The sequence below is a fragment of the Erithacus rubecula genome (genome assembly GCF_903797595.1).
Source record: "Erithacus rubecula genome assembly, chromosome: 20".
NCBI lineage: Eukaryota > Metazoa > Chordata > Aves > Passeriformes > Muscicapidae > Erithacus > Erithacus rubecula.
This window is the reverse complement of record NC_136672.1, coordinates 10,620,064-10,636,060: the sequence shown is the minus strand read 5'-3', so window position 1 is coordinate 10,636,060 and position 15,997 is coordinate 10,620,064. Positions and strand designations below refer to the sequence as shown.

At 61.7% G+C, this 15,997-nt stretch overlaps 1 protein-coding gene across 1 annotated transcript in view; it reads left to right on the top strand.

Annotated features, from left to right (window-relative positions):
- SDK2 (sidekick cell adhesion molecule 2) overlaps window positions 1-13,644 on the top strand; it is a 44,891-nt gene extending 31,247 nt beyond the window's left edge. The window contains exons 17-45 of the mRNA XM_079323278.1: window positions 69-250; window positions 1,008-1,123; window positions 2,110-2,305; window positions 2,386-2,484; window positions 2,991-3,182; window positions 3,264-3,385; window positions 3,464-3,573; window positions 3,744-3,894; window positions 3,976-4,213; window positions 4,289-4,404; window positions 4,520-4,709; window positions 4,862-4,960; window positions 5,513-5,707; window positions 5,785-5,986; window positions 6,124-6,227; window positions 6,315-6,385; window positions 6,515-6,644; window positions 7,221-7,277; window positions 7,559-7,660; window positions 7,762-7,877; window positions 8,521-8,707; window positions 9,139-9,276; window positions 9,343-9,504; window positions 10,229-10,354; window positions 10,521-10,685; window positions 10,928-11,068; window positions 11,591-11,729; window positions 11,982-12,108; window positions 13,260-13,644. Of these exons, the coding sequence (XP_079179404.1) occupies window positions 69-250; window positions 1,008-1,123; window positions 2,110-2,305; window positions 2,386-2,484; window positions 2,991-3,182; window positions 3,264-3,385; window positions 3,464-3,573; window positions 3,744-3,894; window positions 3,976-4,213; window positions 4,289-4,404; window positions 4,520-4,709; window positions 4,862-4,960; window positions 5,513-5,707; window positions 5,785-5,986; window positions 6,124-6,227; window positions 6,315-6,385; window positions 6,515-6,644; window positions 7,221-7,277; window positions 7,559-7,660; window positions 7,762-7,877; window positions 8,521-8,707; window positions 9,139-9,276; window positions 9,343-9,504; window positions 10,229-10,354; window positions 10,521-10,685; window positions 10,928-11,068; window positions 11,591-11,729; window positions 11,982-12,108; window positions 13,260-13,616 (4,330 nt within the window). The 3' untranslated portion in view covers window positions 13,617-13,644. The remainder of the gene's footprint in view (window positions 1-68; window positions 251-1,007; window positions 1,124-2,109; window positions 2,306-2,385; window positions 2,485-2,990; window positions 3,183-3,263; window positions 3,386-3,463; window positions 3,574-3,743; window positions 3,895-3,975; window positions 4,214-4,288; window positions 4,405-4,519; window positions 4,710-4,861; window positions 4,961-5,512; window positions 5,708-5,784; window positions 5,987-6,123; window positions 6,228-6,314; window positions 6,386-6,514; window positions 6,645-7,220; window positions 7,278-7,558; window positions 7,661-7,761; window positions 7,878-8,520; window positions 8,708-9,138; window positions 9,277-9,342; window positions 9,505-10,228; window positions 10,355-10,520; window positions 10,686-10,927; window positions 11,069-11,590; window positions 11,730-11,981; window positions 12,109-13,259) is intronic.
- The last annotated feature ends 2,353 nt before the right edge of the window (window positions 13,645-15,997 follow it).

Genomic DNA, 15,997 nt, shown 5'->3' with positions numbered 1-15,997 from the left:
GGTGCCCAAGGCTCCCAAACCTGGTGTTGCTGGGGACAGTGGCAGCTCTGATGGCTCCTGGTCCCCAGGTACTGCCTGGCAGGGCTGCCCGTGGGCTACCAGTTCAAGAACATCACCAACGCCGAGGTGAACAACCTCCTCCTGGAGGATCTCATCATCTGGACCAACTATGAGATCGAGGTGGCTGCCTACAACAGCGCCGGCCTGGGGGTCTACAGCATGAAGGTGACAGAGTGGACCCTGCAGGGAGGTAGGCAGGAGTGGGCAGGGTCAGCCCCAGAGCACCTGGTGGTGCCGTTGGGGTGGTGGGATGGGAGGCAGGAGGGTGGGTGTGGAGGTCCTGGGGGGGATTGGGATGTGCTGGTGTCACTATCCCCCAACCCAAGTGTGAGTTGTGATGGTTCATTCGACCCCTGGGTGCAAAAGACAAAAAGCAAAAGACTCAGGTTTTATTCAGCAGAAAGCAGCAATGCAGTTTATTGTGTGTAAACAATTCAGTTTTGTGATAGAAGAGAGAGAGAAAGGATGGCATGTAGCTACCAACAGATGGGACACATCCTTGTGTCGTTCAGTGATGGACGCATCTTCCATCCATTGGGGAGAAAGAGATCTCAGAGTCTCTTTAGAAAAGTCACTTTTTATAGTCCTTTTCCAAAGTGAGTGGCCTCTGGCCAAAAGGTGGGGAGATTTATGGACTCTTGTGTGTGGAGATCATTGCTCCAAGGAACAGGAGCAGGAACAGGGCACTATAAACAGCACCCTGCTCATGCCATGGCAGCACCAGGCACAGCTACAGACACCCTGGGCCAGCACCCACCTGGGCCAGGCCAGAGCTCAGCTCCAGAGCCAGTGGTGGGTCCAGGGTCTCAGTCTCTGCTGATGGTCGTGAGGCAGAGACACTTGAGACAGACTCTTACAGCTGGGCAGGGGTGGGGTGGGGTTGGCACCCAGCTGGTGGAGGGAGCCTCGTGGAGCTGTGGCTGTGAGCTGTCCCTTCATCCTGGCAGTGCCCACGGTGCCTCCAGGGAATGTGCAGGCTGAGGCCATCAACTCCACCACCATCCGCTTCACCTGGAACCCCCCCAGCCCCCAGTTCATCAACGGCATCAACCAGGGCTACAAGGTGAGCGTGATTCCCAAAAACTGAACAACTTGTGGCAAAAACTTCACAAACTGTCTTGGCTCCTCCTCGCCGAAATCCCGGATTTCAATTGGATCTGTCCCAGCTGTTAAAATAATATTTACTGTTATTTAACACTTGCATGGGCTCGAAGTCTCCCATGCTCTGTAATTAATTCCAAATTGCAATTAATTCAAATTTGCACTAATGAAATTGAATTAAAACATTAAACTTGTGTCTTAATCCAATCGAAAGAAGTTCGGCAATTTAATTGCCGCTGGATGAGATAACCAGCGTGAGCGGGATATTTAACATTCTTATTAAATGCCACTTAGTATTTTTGATTAGTGTTTTTAGGGCCTAATTAGTGTTTAATTAAGTTGCTAGGGGCTATCTTGCACAACACCAATTAAATGCCCAGCCATCCCTCCTGGATGTGGGCAAGGGGGATCCCGTGCTGTTATCGATGGATGGCACAGCGCTGGCATCGGGTGCTCCCTGCACCGTTAATTGATCATTAATCAATGCTGAATTAATAAGAGGAGGCCGGAGATGGATATCTAAACATGTAAACCATCAAATAAAGTAAAGAGAAAGAAAGGGCTCACCCTCAGCTGTTGCTGCCTTTGATGTTCGGAGTCCTGCAATTGTTGTTTCAGCAGAGCCATTCCATGTAATTCTGCAGTCACATCAGATGTCTGCTGGGATTAAACAGGAAAATAATTTTTTGTCTTGCACTCCTCATTAGCTCTTTTGCATTTTTAAATTTATTTCTCTAAGGTTCCCAGAAATTGGAAAAATTACCACCTTGGGAGAAAAAAACCTGTATGAGTTTACAGCTTTGAAATGGAAACAAAAGCACAAGAAAACCCCACTTGCAATAATAAAAAATCTCTACTAAAACTTGGTAGAAAATAGAAATACCTCATTAATATCACGAAAGCTCAGAGAATTTCAGTGAATGACACTGCAGTTCCCTTTTCCCTCAGCTGATCGCGTGGGAGCCGGAGCACGAGGACGAGCCCACGGTGGTGACGGTGCGGCCCAACTTCCAGGACAGCGTGCACGTGGGTTACCTGGCGGGGCTGCGCAAATTCACCGAGTACTTCACCTCGGTGCTGTGCTTCACCACGCCCGGGGACGGCCCCCGCAGCCCCCCGCAGCTGCTGCGCACCCACGAGGACGGTACGGGGAGATTCCGACCCTGCCCGCCCGAGGGCAGCCCCCTCCTCGCTTGGGTGCTGAGTTTGGGTGTTTTTGGGCAGTGCCTGGCCCCGTGGGGCACCTCAGCTTCAGTGACATCCTGGATACGTCCCTGAAGGTCAGCTGGCAGGAGCCGCTGGAGAAGAACGGGATCCTGACGGGTACTGGCTCTGTCGTGGCTCCTTTTCCCACCTTACAGCATTTCCCTCTTTTCCTGTCCCATTCCTGCTCTGCAGCATCTCCCATTGCCACCCCACAGCATCTCTCCTGTGTCCCATTGCCACCCCACAGCATCACTCGTGTCCTCTTACCACCCCGCAGCATCTTTCCCTTTTCCTGTCCCATTGCCACCCCACAGCATCTCCCCTGTGTCCCATTGCCACCCCACAGCATCACTTGTGTCCTTCTCCTTCCAGAGCATTTCCCCTTTGTCATGTCCCATTCCCACCCCACAGCATCTCTCCTGTGTCCCATTGCCACCCCACAGCATCACTTGTGTCCTTCTCCTTCCAGAGCATCTCCCCTTTGTCCTGTCCTCTTTCCACCCTACAGCATCTCCATTTTCCTGTCCCATTCCCACTCTGCAGCATCTCCCACCTGTCCCTGCTCTGCGGGGCGCAGGGGTGGCACAGGGGTGGCACAGGGGTGGCACAGGGCTGCATTCCAGGGTACAGGATCTCCTGGGAGGAGTACAACCGCACCAACACGCGGGTGACACACTACCTGCCCAACGTCACCCTGGAGTACCGCGTCACCGGCCTCACCGCGCTCACCACCTACACCATCGAGGTGGCTGCCATGACCTCCAAGGGACAGGGACAGCTGTCCTCCTCCACCATCTCCTCAGGGGTCCCCCCAGGTGAGCACAGTGCTGTTAAGTGCTGGGGGGCTGTGCTGGGGGCAAGCAGCCGGTGCCACCCACCCTGCCATGTCCCCACAGAGCTCCCCGGTGCCCCCACCAACCTGGGCATCTCCAACATCGGCCCCCGCTCTGTCACCATCCAGTTCCGCCCGGGTTATGATGGCAAAACCTCCATCTCCCGCTGGCAGGTGGAGGCACAGGTACAGGGTGGCTCAGGAATGGGGGGCAGGGGGTGTTTGGGGGCAGCTCACCCCACTCACCCCACTGCCACCCCATAGGTGGGACAGAATGGCGAGGCTGGGCAGTGGGGGCTCGTGCACCAGCTGGCCAACGAGCCCGACACCCGCTCCATGGAGGTGCCCAACCTGAAACCCTACACCTACTACAGGCGAGTGCCAGGGCAGTGCCACCCCTGGGGGAGCAGAGCCCTCTTGTCCCCTTCATTGTCCTCCCCAGGGACTGGAGCCCTCTTGTCCCCCTCTGTGTCCCCTCTCATTGTCCTCCCCAGGGGACTGGAGCCCTCTTGTCCCCCACCGTGACCCCCCTCTCCTCTCTCAGTTTCCGCATGAGGCAGGTGAACATCGTGGGCACCAGCCCCCCCAGCCTGCCCTCCCGGAGGATCCAGACCCTCCAAGCCCCCCCGGACATGGCCCCTGCCAATGTCACCCTGAGGACGGCCAGCGAGACCAGCCTGTGGCTGCGCTGGATGGTGAGGAGGGGCTGTGGGTCTGTGCCTGCGTGGGCTGAGGGGGCTGTGGGACATCAGAGTGACAGTGCCCGTCCCTGGCAGCCGCTCCTGGAGCAGGAGTACAACGGGAGCCCCGACTCGGTGGGGTACAGGCTCCGGTACGCGCGGGCGGACGGGCGGGGGCAGCCGGCGCTGCGCGTGATCCGCGACCGCGTGGAGCGGGAATTCACCATCGAGGACCTGGAGGAGTGGACGGAGTACCGGGTGCAGGTCCAGGCCTTCAACGCCATCGGCTCCGGGCCCTGGAGCCCTGCCGTGCTGGGACGCACCCGGGAGTCAGGTATTGCTGCCCACCCCCCGCTGGGCACCCACCTGGGCCAATCCAGCCGCTGACCCTCTCCGTTGCCCCCCGCAGTCCCCTCCTCTGGCCCCAGCAATGTGTCGGCAGTGGCCAGCTCCTCCAGCAGCCTGGTGGTCCGATGGGGTGACATTCCCGAGGCTGACTGCAACGGGCTCATCCTGGGCTACAAGGTGAGCTCGTTCCCATGCCCTGCCCCTGAGGGGGCTCACCCTGCGGGCTCTGGGGTCCCCGGCTGTGCCAGCACCCCCAGCCTGGCCCGGCTGTGTCACACGGGCTGTGCTGCAGGTGCTGTACAAGGAGAAGGGCTCAGAGGCGCGTGCCCAGTTCTGGCTGGCGGAGGGCAATGCCTCCCGCAGTGCCCAGCTCAGCGGGCTGGCCAAGTACACCCTGTACGAGATCCGGGTGCTGGCCTTCACCAGGATCGGCGATGGAGTCCCCAGCCGGCCGCCTGTGCTCGAGAGGACGCTGGATGACGGTGGGTGACAGCACCTGGGGTCCCTGGGTGCCTAATCCCACCCTATCCCTGTTCCCTGTTCTCCCCGAACAGAACATTTAGGGTTCTCATTCCCAGGGAATGGGGTCTGGCACTTTTCCCCACTTTCCAGTGACTCCAATCTCTCCCTGCAGTGCCTGGGCCGCCCGTGGGGCTCCTCTTTCCTGAAGTGAGAACCACCCTGGTGCGGCTCATCTGGCAGCCCCCAGCAGCCCCCAATGGCATCATCCTGGGTAGGTGGGAGCATCCCGGGCTGGGGTGCTCTGCAGAGGGATGCAGAGCTCCTGTGAGAGCAGGGATTGGCTTGGAGAGGCAGGGAGCAGCTCCCTGGGATCACCTGAGCATCAGGGGTGAATAGATTAAAGTATATTAAGCCACTTACACATAAAATAGAAGTAAGTTTTAGTAAGAGCTGTAGTGTTTTTAGTGAGTAAAAAGTCTAAATTCCACAGTAGTAACTTAATTTCTAGTAAACGTTGAAACACACTGATATCTTCTGCAAGAGGCTCCAAGCCCACCGTTGTAGACAAAACTTAAACATAATAAAGCTGTAGTAAGAACATTGCTTACATTTTTTAGATAAAACAAGATAAGTCTTATATGCAACTTTTACATGACCTAGCATGCTAAAAAATTAGAATTCTAATAGGTTAAAAATTCGTAACCTCACAGTTCCCTGCTTGGTCCCGGGCTGGCTGTGAGCTGCCCCGTGCCCAGCTTGGGATGGAGGGGTGGCACCGGGCTGGTGTCCCCTCCCCAGCCTCACACCCGCTCCCTCCCCGCAGCCTACCAGGTCAGCCACCGCCTCAACACCTCGGCGGTGGCCGCGGCCGCCGTGGAGGTGCTGGAGGCCAGCGCCCGGCAGTTCACGGCCACCGGCCTGCAGCCCGAGGCCACCTACCTGTTCCGTGTCACCGCGCAGACCCGCAAGGGCTGGGGCGAGGCGGCCGAAGCGCTGGTGGTCACCACCGAGAAGAGAGGTAACCACGGGGGGGCGCGGCCGGGGCGAGGGGCTGGCGGCGCCCCCGCAGTGCTGCCAGCCCCTCGCCTCCCCCAGCCCGGCCGCAGCCCCCCGGGAAGCCGCTGGCGCAGCAGGAGGAGGTGCGGGCGCGGAGCGTGCTGCTGTCCTGGGAGCCGGGCAGCGACGGGCTGTCCCCCGTGCGCTACTACACCGTGCAGAGCCGCCAGCTGCCCGACGGGGACTGGGCTCTGCACTCCGCCCCCGTCAGCCACAACGCCACCGCCTTCGTGGTGGACAGGTGAGGGTGATGATGGTGCTAAGGGTGGTTTCGCCGTGCCTCAGTTTCCCGTGACAAGGTTGGGAAGCGGTGGCTCCGTGGGAGGGAGGGTGGCTGGGGCTGACTGCCCTATCCCCATCCTGCTCTGCTCTCTGCAGGCTGAAACCCTTCACTTCCTACAAGTTCCGTGTGAAGGCGACCAACGACATCGGGGACAGCGAGTACAGCGAGGAGTCGGAGTCGCTCACCACCCTGCAGGCGGGTCAGCACCTCCTGGGGCGGGGACAGCGGGAATTCCTGCTTTGCCCTGGGCATCTCCGGAGCCTCACCACGCTTTTCTCCCCCACAGCTCCCGAGGAGGCTCCCACTATCCTCTCCATCACCCCCCACACCACCACATCGGTGCTTATCCGCTGGCAGGTACCGTCCCCTCTATCCTGCCCTGGGAGGTGGCACTGAGGTGTCCCAGGTGGCACCTGAGGGTGCCAGGGAGCCCTGGATCGGAGCAGCCTCTGACTGCCTTCCCTCCTTCCCTCCCTCCCCTTGCAGCCGCCGGCTGAGGACAAGATCAACGGGATCCTGCTGGGGTTTCGGCTGCGCTACCGGGAGCTGGTGTACGACAGCCTGCGGGGCTTTGCCCTGCGCGGCATCGGCCACCCCGGCTGGGCTGAGCTCACCCGTGAGTGCCACCGCCCCACCGACCCTGGGGACAGGGCTGGGGTGACCTGGGGGTGGCAGGTGGGGGTCTGAGCAGTGCAGCATCCCTTGCTCCACAGCATCTCCCGGGTACCAGGGTCAGGCCGTGCTCCCTGGAGCTGTCCCCAGTTCCCTTCTGCCACCAGGGCTGTGGTCCCTGACACTCTTGTGTTGTCACTGGCTCTGTCCCACAGTGTCCCTGTAGCTGAGGTGCTCACAAATCTGGGTATCTGCAGGTAACACGGGCTGTGTGACATCCTGCTGTGTGTCCAGATGTCCCCAGTCCTGCAGGGGTCACATTCATTCTGGGAATAGCAGGGACACAAGTGACAAAGGCAGAGCCCAAGACAAGACCTGACCCTCTTCTCTGTGGAGATCCCAATGCACAAACCTGGCCTGTGCCCCTCAGAGGATGGGGCTGGAGGATGAAAAAGCTTCTTGGTGCTGTGGCAGCCCCATTGGGGGTGCCAGGGCCCTTTCAGGGGAGCCGTGGGGGCTGTGTTGGGGTGGGGGCTCAGAGGCAGGAGCCCTGCACTAACCCTCTCTGCTCTCTGCCCAGCCGTTTATGCTGTGCACAACCTCAGCGAGGTGTCCCTCACCCAGTACGAGCTGGACAGTAAGTGACCACCCTCTGTGTGCCCCACCTCCCTCTGTGTGCCCCACCTCCCTCTGTGTGCCCCACCTCCCTCTGTGTCCCCCACCTCCCTCTGTGTGTCCCCCACTGCCACCCCTGTGTGTCCCTGCACTGCAGGACGAGCTGGAGCCCCTCTGTCTATCCCCTCTAGCTGCTCCTTGGGGTCACCCCTTTCTTCCCCAACACGGGGGGCTCTGCCAGGTGCCCCGGGGGTGGCGGGGCTGCCCCATCACGGGCAGGGCCCCACTCCCCTTTGTCCCCAGACCTGAGCAAACACCGGCGCTACGAGATCCGGATGAGTGTCTACAACGCCGTGGGCGAGGGACCCCCCAGTCCCCCCCAGGAGGTGTTTGTGGGGGAAGCAGGTGAGTCCTGGCACTGGTTGGGGGCAGCAGGAGGGGGGGACTGTCCTGGACCCCCCCATGGCCCAGACAGAGCAGTGACACTGTCCCCTCCCTCGGCGCAGTGCCCACCGCAGCGCCCCAGAATGTGGCTGTGCAGGCGGCCACGGCCACCCAGCTGGATGTCACCTGGGAGCCACCGCCCGTCGAGAGCCAGAACGGGGACATTCAGGGCTACAAGGTACCCGCTGGCACCCGCGGGGACAGGGGGGCTCTGGGGAGGCGCTGAACCCCCCGGTGGCACGGAGTGGGTGGCACTGGGGGTGCTGTGCGTGCTTTCGGGGCTCTGGGAACATGCTGGGGTCCCGAGGAGGCGCCGGGTGTCCCTGTCGGGTGTCCCGGTGCCGAGCGGCGGCGGAGCAGCAGATGGCGCCGTCGGCCCTGGAATGCGGCCGGGATGTGTCGGGATGCACCGGGATAGAGCCGGGATGTACCGGGGTGCTCCGGGATTGCAGCTCGGAGGCACCGGAATAGAGCCGGGATGTGTCGGGGTAGAGCCGGGATGTACCGGGATAGAGCCGGGATGAGCTGGGATGTGTCGGGATGGAACTGGAATGTGTCGGGGTGTGTTGGGATGCACCGGAATGGGGCTGGAATATGTCGGGATGCCCCGGAATGCAGCCGGGAGGAGCCGGGATAGAGCTGGGACATGTCGGGATGTACCAAGAAGCCTCGGGATGCAGCTGGGATGTGTCGGGGTGTGTCGGGATGCCCCGGGAGCCACCAGGCTGGGGCAGGGGGCTCAGGAGCCTGGGCAGGGAGGCTTTGAGCACAGCCAAGGGCTCAGGGAAGCCGAGCCGGGTTGGATCCTGCTCACCCCGCAGATCCATTTCTGGGAGGAGCGGCGGCAGAACGAGAGCGCGCGGGTCAAAACCCTTTTCCTGCCCGAGACCGGGGTGAAGCTGAAGAACCTGACGGGCTACACCTCCTACTGGGTCAGCGTGGCCGCCTTCAACGCCGCCGGGGACGGGCCCCGCAGCGCCCCCGTGAAGGCACGGACACAGCAGGCAGGTGGGGCCCGTGGCACGGCTCCCCCAGCAGCTCCGTGGGGAGGGGTCTCCAGCTCCAGGGGTTCGTCCTCATCCTGCAATCCCGAGCAGAGCATCCCTGGGCTCAGCCCAAAGGGTTTGTGGGGTGGGGGGCACACGGAGGTGGGTGTTTAAGCTGAGCCTGAGGAGGATGAAGGTGTTGGGAGGAGAGACCAGGGATGTTTAATGTTTAGTGTTTAAGCTGAGGTTTGAGGAGGATCAATATGTTGGGAGGAGAGACAAGGAGCAGGAAACTCATTTCCCCCTCATGGAACCTTTGCTGCAGCAGGGATGGGGCCTGGGGGGGGTGTGAGATGATGATCAGCGTTAGAGCAGAGGCAGGGGCAGGTGTGGCTCACGCTGGGGGTGTCCCCTGGAGCGCTGAGCTGGCCCTGCCCCCCTGTGCCCCCGCAGCCCCCAGCGCTCCGGGCTCCATCCGCTTCAGCGAGCTGACCACCACCTCGGTCAACGTGTCCTGGGAGCCGCCGGCGCTGCCCAACGGTGTCCTGGAGGGCTACAGGCTGGTCTACGAGCCCTGCACGCCCGTGGATGGTGAGGGCGGGACCGGGGGCAGCGCGGGGCGCCCGGCGGGACCCGGCTCAGCCTCTGTCCCCGCAGGCGTCAGCAAGATCGTGACGGTGGATGTGAAGGGCAGCAGCCCGCTGTGGATGAAGGTCAAGGACCTGGCTGAGGGTGTCACGTACCGCTTCCGAATCCGGGCCAAAACCTTCGCCTACGGGCCGGACGTTGAGGCCAACATCACCACGGGGCCCGGGGAAGGTGCGGGGGACACGTGGGTGTCACAATCTGCTCAGCCCCTGCGGGGGTCGTGATGGTTTGTTTGACCCCAGGGTGCAAAAGACAAAAAAGCAAGAGATTCAGGTTTTATTCAGCAGAAAGCAGCAATGCAGTTTATTGTGTGGAAGCAATTCAGTTTTGTGATAGAAAAGAGAGAGAGAGAGAGGGAGGATGGGATGTAGGTACCAACAGATGGGACACATCCTTGTGTCGTCCGATGATGGACGCATCTTCAATCCATTGGGGAGAAAGATCTGAGAGTCTCTTTAGAGAAGTCACTTTTTATAGTCCTTTTCCAAAGTGAGTGGCCTCTGGCCAAAAGGTGGGGAGATTTATGGACTCTTGTGTGTGGAGATCATTGCTCCAAGGAACAGGAGCAGGAACAGGGCGCTATAACCAGCACCCTGCTCATGCCATGGCAGCACCAGGCACAGCTACAGACAGTCCTGGGCCAGCACCAGGCACAGCTACAGACACCCTGGGCCAGCACCCACCTGGGCCAGGCCAGAGCTCAGCTCCAGAGCCAGTGGTGGGTCTAGAGTCTCAGTCTCTGCTGATGGTCATGAGACAGAGACACTTCAGACTGACTCTTACAGTGGGGGACACACGGGGTGAGGGAGGAGAGGGGGTGGGGGCTGGCACAGCTCTGTGCTGTTTGTGCCCCCTGTGCCTGGTTTGTGGCCTCCAGCTGTGCTCTGGTCCCCAGGTGCCCCTGGCCCCCCAGGAGAGCCCTTCATCTCCCGCTATGGCTCAGCCATCACCATCCACTGGTCCAGTGGGGACCCCGGGCAAGGGCCCATCACCAGATACGTCATCGAGGCGCGGCCCTCAGGTACCACAGCTGCTCTCCATCCCCACAGCACCTGGGGAAACTGAGGCAGGGGGTGCTGACCTGGGTGGGGCGTTAGGAGCCAGTGTCTGGGACGTTCTGCTTGTGCTGATCCATGAGTGGGGCTGATGGAAAGGGAGGGACATCCCAGCCCTGTTGTCTCTTCCAGATGAGGGGCTCTGGGACATCCTCATCAAAGACATCCCCAAGGAGGTGACCTCCTACACCTTCAGCATGGACATCCTCAAGCAGGGGGTCAGCTACGACTTCCGTGTCATTGCTGTGAACGACTATGGCTACGGGACCCCCAGCACCCCTTCCCCCTCCGTGTCAGGTGTGTTCCTGGGGGATTCTGGACCCCTGTGCCAGAGGGAGGGTCCTGGTGCTGCTCTGTGGCCATCACTGAACCCCACTCCTGCAGAGTCCCAAATCCCATTGCCAGCGTCCTGTTTCTAAACCCTCCCCCAGCCCTCTGCCTTTCCTATGGACTCAGGCCTCACAAAGCTCCCCAAGTGACCTCAGTCTGCTTGTCCCCTGTCTCTGTTTCCCCTTCTGATCCTCCCTGCTGTGCCCCAGCCCAGAAAACCAACCCCTTCTACGAGGAGTGGTGGTTCCTGGTGGTCATTGCCCTGGTGGGGCTCATCTTCATCCTCCTCCTCGTTTTCGTGCTCATCATCCGTGGGCAGAGCAAGAAATACTCCAAGAAATCAGACTCAGGTGATTGGGGGAGTGTGGTGGGTGGTGACAGGACCCTCCTACTCCCGTGGGAGCCTCCTGGGGGGTCTCTCCCTGCTTTTGGGGTCTGGGTGGTGGGGTGGGAGCCTCCCATCCTGCCCGCCTTGGGAACAACTCCTCCAGACCCCAGTGCCACCCCATAACGATGCTGTGGCTTCCTGGAGAGCATTGATGAAATAAAGGGTTTGTCCCACAGGCAGCTGCGGGGGCAGGGCAGCCCCGGGGGCTCGCAGAGGTCACCGGGATTAGCCAAACACGGCTCTGTTTTCTTAGCTCTGTCAAGGGCTCAAATTGTGGGGAAAATCCAGAGCTCCTCGTTAAACAAACAGCCCGGAGTGGGGAGCTGGGGGCACTGGGGCAGGGGGCTGGGCAGGGCTGGCACCTCCCGGCTGTCCCCAGGCTGTGGTGGCTCTGGAACCAGCACAGTCCCCACCCTGGGGACACCCCCAGCCCCCTGTGCTGCCCGGGGAGGGGCTGGGGGAGGCTGAGCATCCCATCCCGCAGGGAACAGCTCCAAGGCGGCCGCCCTGAGCCACGGGGAGATGGTGAGCCTGGATGAGGGCAGCTTCCCCGCCCTGGAGCTCAACAACCGCCGCCTCTCCGTCAAGAATTCCTTCTGCAGGAAGAATGGCATCTACACTCGGTAGGGACCCCCTGATATAGCCCCCTCCCCGGGCAGGGGGAGCTTTTTTGGTCACTGTGTCCATCCCTGCTCTGTCATGGGGTGGGGAGGGCTTGGATCCCACGGGGGTGACCCGGGAAGTCGCTGACAGTGGGGTCAGGGTTCCTGGGATGGGGTTGGCACGGCTGAGGGGTGTTCCCTGGGGCTGTCCCCAAGCGGCCCAGCCCCGAGCAGAGGGGACACACGCTGAGCACCCCCTTGTCTGTCCTCCAGGTCCCCACCTCGGCCCAGCCCCGGCAGCCTGCACTACTCGGACGAGGACGTGACCAAGTACAACGACCTGATCCCCGCCGAGAGCAGCAGCCTGACCGAGAAACCCTCCGAGGTCTCTGACTCCCAGGTGAGCCCCGGGGCTGCACGGGGACCCGGGCTGGGGTTGGGGGGTGCCAGAGCCCTCCCTGAGCATCCATCAGCCCGTTCCTCTGCTCGCCACCAGGCGGGTCCCGGTGCGCTTTGGGATCCGCGCCGCTGCTCCTGCCCCATCCCGCTCCGCAGCATCGCTGTCGTCGGGGTGAAGCTGCCACAGCCCCCGGCCCGTGTGCTGGGGTTGTGACACCAAGGGGGCTCCCAGGGCTGCTGGGGACAGCCCGGGGGCTGGGGGCTGTCCCGCTGCCCGGTCGCCGGTGGCAACATTCACAGCTCTGCCAACCCCACCAAATGCCACCTTTGTCTTGTCCTGTGGCCGGGCAGCAGCGTGGAGCCCCAGAGATCATCACCCCCAGGATGGGTCCTGAGGAGCTGGCACCCAGGGAAAGCTCCTGTGGCTCCCTAGAGCTGTCCCCGAGCAGGAGGGGACCGTGCCCACGATGCCCCCCCGTCGCTGCCCGCACCGGCTGTTCCCTTGGCAGATGCCGGCTCCTCTCGCTGCGGCCCGAGCGGGGCTCGAGTGGCTTTTGAGGAGCTGTGAAGAGCTGCGGGAGCTGGCGCTGGCGCGGGGCAGTTCCCACCGCCCTCAATGGGCCCTTTGTGCGCCGCCGGAGAAGCTGAATCCAATTACCGGCAGAGCCCAAAAACACCCTCCGCGCCAGCCCGGGGGCAGCGCGGCCTCGGCAGCGCTCGGGAACCTTTTGTATGAGGTTTTGTTTTGTTTTAGCAAGAGGCAGAAACCCCCCAGTGATGCTGCAGCCGTCCCAGCCTTTAAATACTTTGGGGATGCGCTCTCCAGCATTCCCAAAAGAGCTCTGGGGAAGCACCGGGAAGGCGCTGGAAATCACAGAATCGTTTAGGCTGGAAAAGAGCACTGAGATCACCGAGTCCCCAGCCCAGAGCTCTGAGTCCAGGACTCCTCCAGGGATGGGCTCTCCAGACCCCCCTCCACTGCCCGGCCTATTTTTCCGTGTGGAAATCCCTCCCGATGTCTCCAACTCCCCTGGTACAGCTCGGGGCCGTTCCCTCTCGGCGCATTTCTGGGAGCAGAGCCCGACCCTGTTGAATTTCGGGGCTGTCGGGTGATGTCCCCACCTCACCACGTCCCCCCCTCCTGTTTTTCAGGGCAGTGACAGCGAGTACGAGGTGGACCCCGGGCACCAGAAGGCGCATTCCTTTGTCAACCACTACATCAGCGACCCCACCTACTACAACTCGTGGCGGCGGCAGCAGAAGGGCATCTCCCGGGCACAGGCGTACAGCTACACCGAGAGCGATTCGGGCGAGCCCGACCACACTCCCCTCTCCAACAGCACCTCCACGCAGCAGGGCAGCCTGTTCCGCCCCAAAGCCAGCAGGACTCCCACCCCCCAGACCCCCGGCAACGCCCCCAGCAGCCAGCCCGGGACCCTGTACCGCCCACCCAGCAGCCTGGCCCCCGGCTCCAGAGCTCCCATCGCTGGCTTTTCCTCTTTCGTTTGATATTTAAACAGAAGGAAAAAAAAGAAAACCCGACAAAACACAACAGGAAAAGGGGGGAAAATAGGAAAAAAAAAAAAGAAAAAAAGAAAAAAAAAGAAAAGCCCCAAGAAATTCAAGAGAAAAGGAAAAAGCAGCAAGGAGGAAGGGGAGCAGCCCCAGGCTCCAGGGGTTTTCTGCTTTCTCAGCAGGACCAGATCTGGATGCTGGGGAGCAAACCCAGGTCCCCTCCTTGGCCAAGGTGTCCCAGACTCCTCAGGCCGGGGGTTTGGGGTGCACCAACATCGCCCTTGGCACCCCTCAGGGCTGCCCTGGAGCTGCTGCTGGACTCCAGAGGGTGCTGGGGGCTGGGCCAGGGGCTCCTGCCGTGCCAAACCCCGGCCCCTCCACTCGTGGCTCCCCCAGGACGTGGGGACAAGGGTGACACAGCGACCCCCCCAGCTGCAGAGGGAGAGAGGAGCTCTGCTGATCTCAAAACCTCTGAACTTGAACCCCACAGCCTTTGGGGAGGATCCCAGGGGACAATTCATTGCTGCCCTCCTTTGTGCCTGGCCCAGCACAGCCCCCCAGGAGAGCCCAGGACTGGAACCCCCCAGGAGAGCCCAGTGGGTGCACGTGGTGCTCAATCCCCCCGATTCTGCACCTCAGGGGCTCTGGTGAGGACTCAGATGGAGCAATTGGAGCCTCCCCTTGGCATTTCTGGTGGTTTGGGGATCTTCACTGGGGTGCTGTGCACAGGCCCGAGGGTGTTTGGGGGTGTTGGTGTCTGGGGGGTCCGTGGCCATTTTGGGGGTGTCTGCACAACACAGCCCCTGCAGTGCCTATGGGTGAGCCAGCAGCAGCCCAGCAGGGCCGTGGCACCCGGCCTGAGCCCAGGGAGATGCCAATAAACAGCCTGAGGACAAGTGTGTCCCCTCTCTGTCACCTTGCTCTGCCAGAACAAGGGCCAGTGCCACGTGTCCGTGTGTCCTGCTGCCCCTCTGGGCTCATGGCAGCACCAGGGAAGGAGCTGGGTGAGGGGTGTGAGCAGAGCTGGATGGAGGCCAGAAGGGTGCAGGGGGCTGTGGTGGTTCTGTCCTGCATGTTCCCATCGCAGTGGGGTCTGGAGCTGCTGGGGAATGGGGTGATGGGACAGGACAGGACAGGACACCCTCCTGGCACTGGGCATGTCTCCTGGGCTGGTTCACAGCTGCCCTTCAGGCCTGGCAGGAAAATCCAGGTGATGTGTTCAGGTTTCATCACCTGTCACCAGCTGGGGCTGGGGAGGGCTCAGCAAAACACCAGGGGCTGCCAGGACTGTGGGGTCTGCAGGGTCCCTGTCACAGCACCCCTGGAAGCCACACCCCAGGCCAGGGGCTGCCAGGGGAGCGTTGTGCAGGTGCTGCATTTGGGGACCACTCACCCAGTGCTGCAGCTCCCCCTTGGACTGGGAGGGTTGGGCTGCACTGGTGGCCTTGCTGCTGAGCCACAGTCACCCTCTGTCCCCTCACAGTGTCCCCAGAGCAGCTGGCATTGTTGGTGGGTGACTCCTCTGACCTACCTGGGCAGTGCAGCACCCAGGGGTGCCATCCCCTCCTGGGGAGCCCCCACACCCCATTGGTGGGGACAGTGACAAAGGACAGAGGGGGTTCTGCACCTGGCTGAACAAACCCTGCTCCTGCTGTGCAGCCCAGCTCCAGCCCCAGGTGTCCTGGCTTTTCCAAGAGGGACTTTCCTCCCACGGGGGCTGGGACAGGACGGCCAGAGACGTGGGGCAGAGCAGGTCTGGGGAGTGGAGCAGCACAGGGGAGTTCCCAGTGTGAGGAATGCTCCTTGTGCAAGGGATGCCAGCTGTGCAAGGGACATTCCCTGTGCCAGACACGCTGCTGCTATCGGGGCTGATCCCTGGGTGAGGGCTGGGCCCTCCTGTCAGCAGCTCCCCAGACACATCTCCCACCCTGGGAACGGGGTGCAGGCTCTGGATCCCATCCATGAAGGATTTGTGTGTTCTCCCCAGCACTGGGACAAAGCAGAGCCCAGACCCTGCTCACCTGGCCTGACCCAGCCCGTCCCTGGCTGCCAGGAGGAGCCGGAGGCTGCAGCCACACCTGCGGCAGGTTCGGCACTGGCGCCGTGCCGGGAGGTGACGCTGTGGCTGGAGCCCCGTGGCAGCGCTGGTGGCAAAGGTGGGAGGAGCCCTGGGAGCCCTCGGAGGAGCCCTGGGAGCCCGTGGAGGAGCCCTGAGAGCCCTCGGAGGAGCCCTGGGAGCCCGTGGAGGAGCCCTGGGAGCCCTCGGAGGAGCCCTGGGAGCCCTTGGAGGAGCCCTGGGAGCCCTCGGAGGAGCCCTGGGAGCCCGTGGAGGAGCCCTGGGAGCCCTTGGAGGAGCCCTGGGAGCCCGTGGAGGA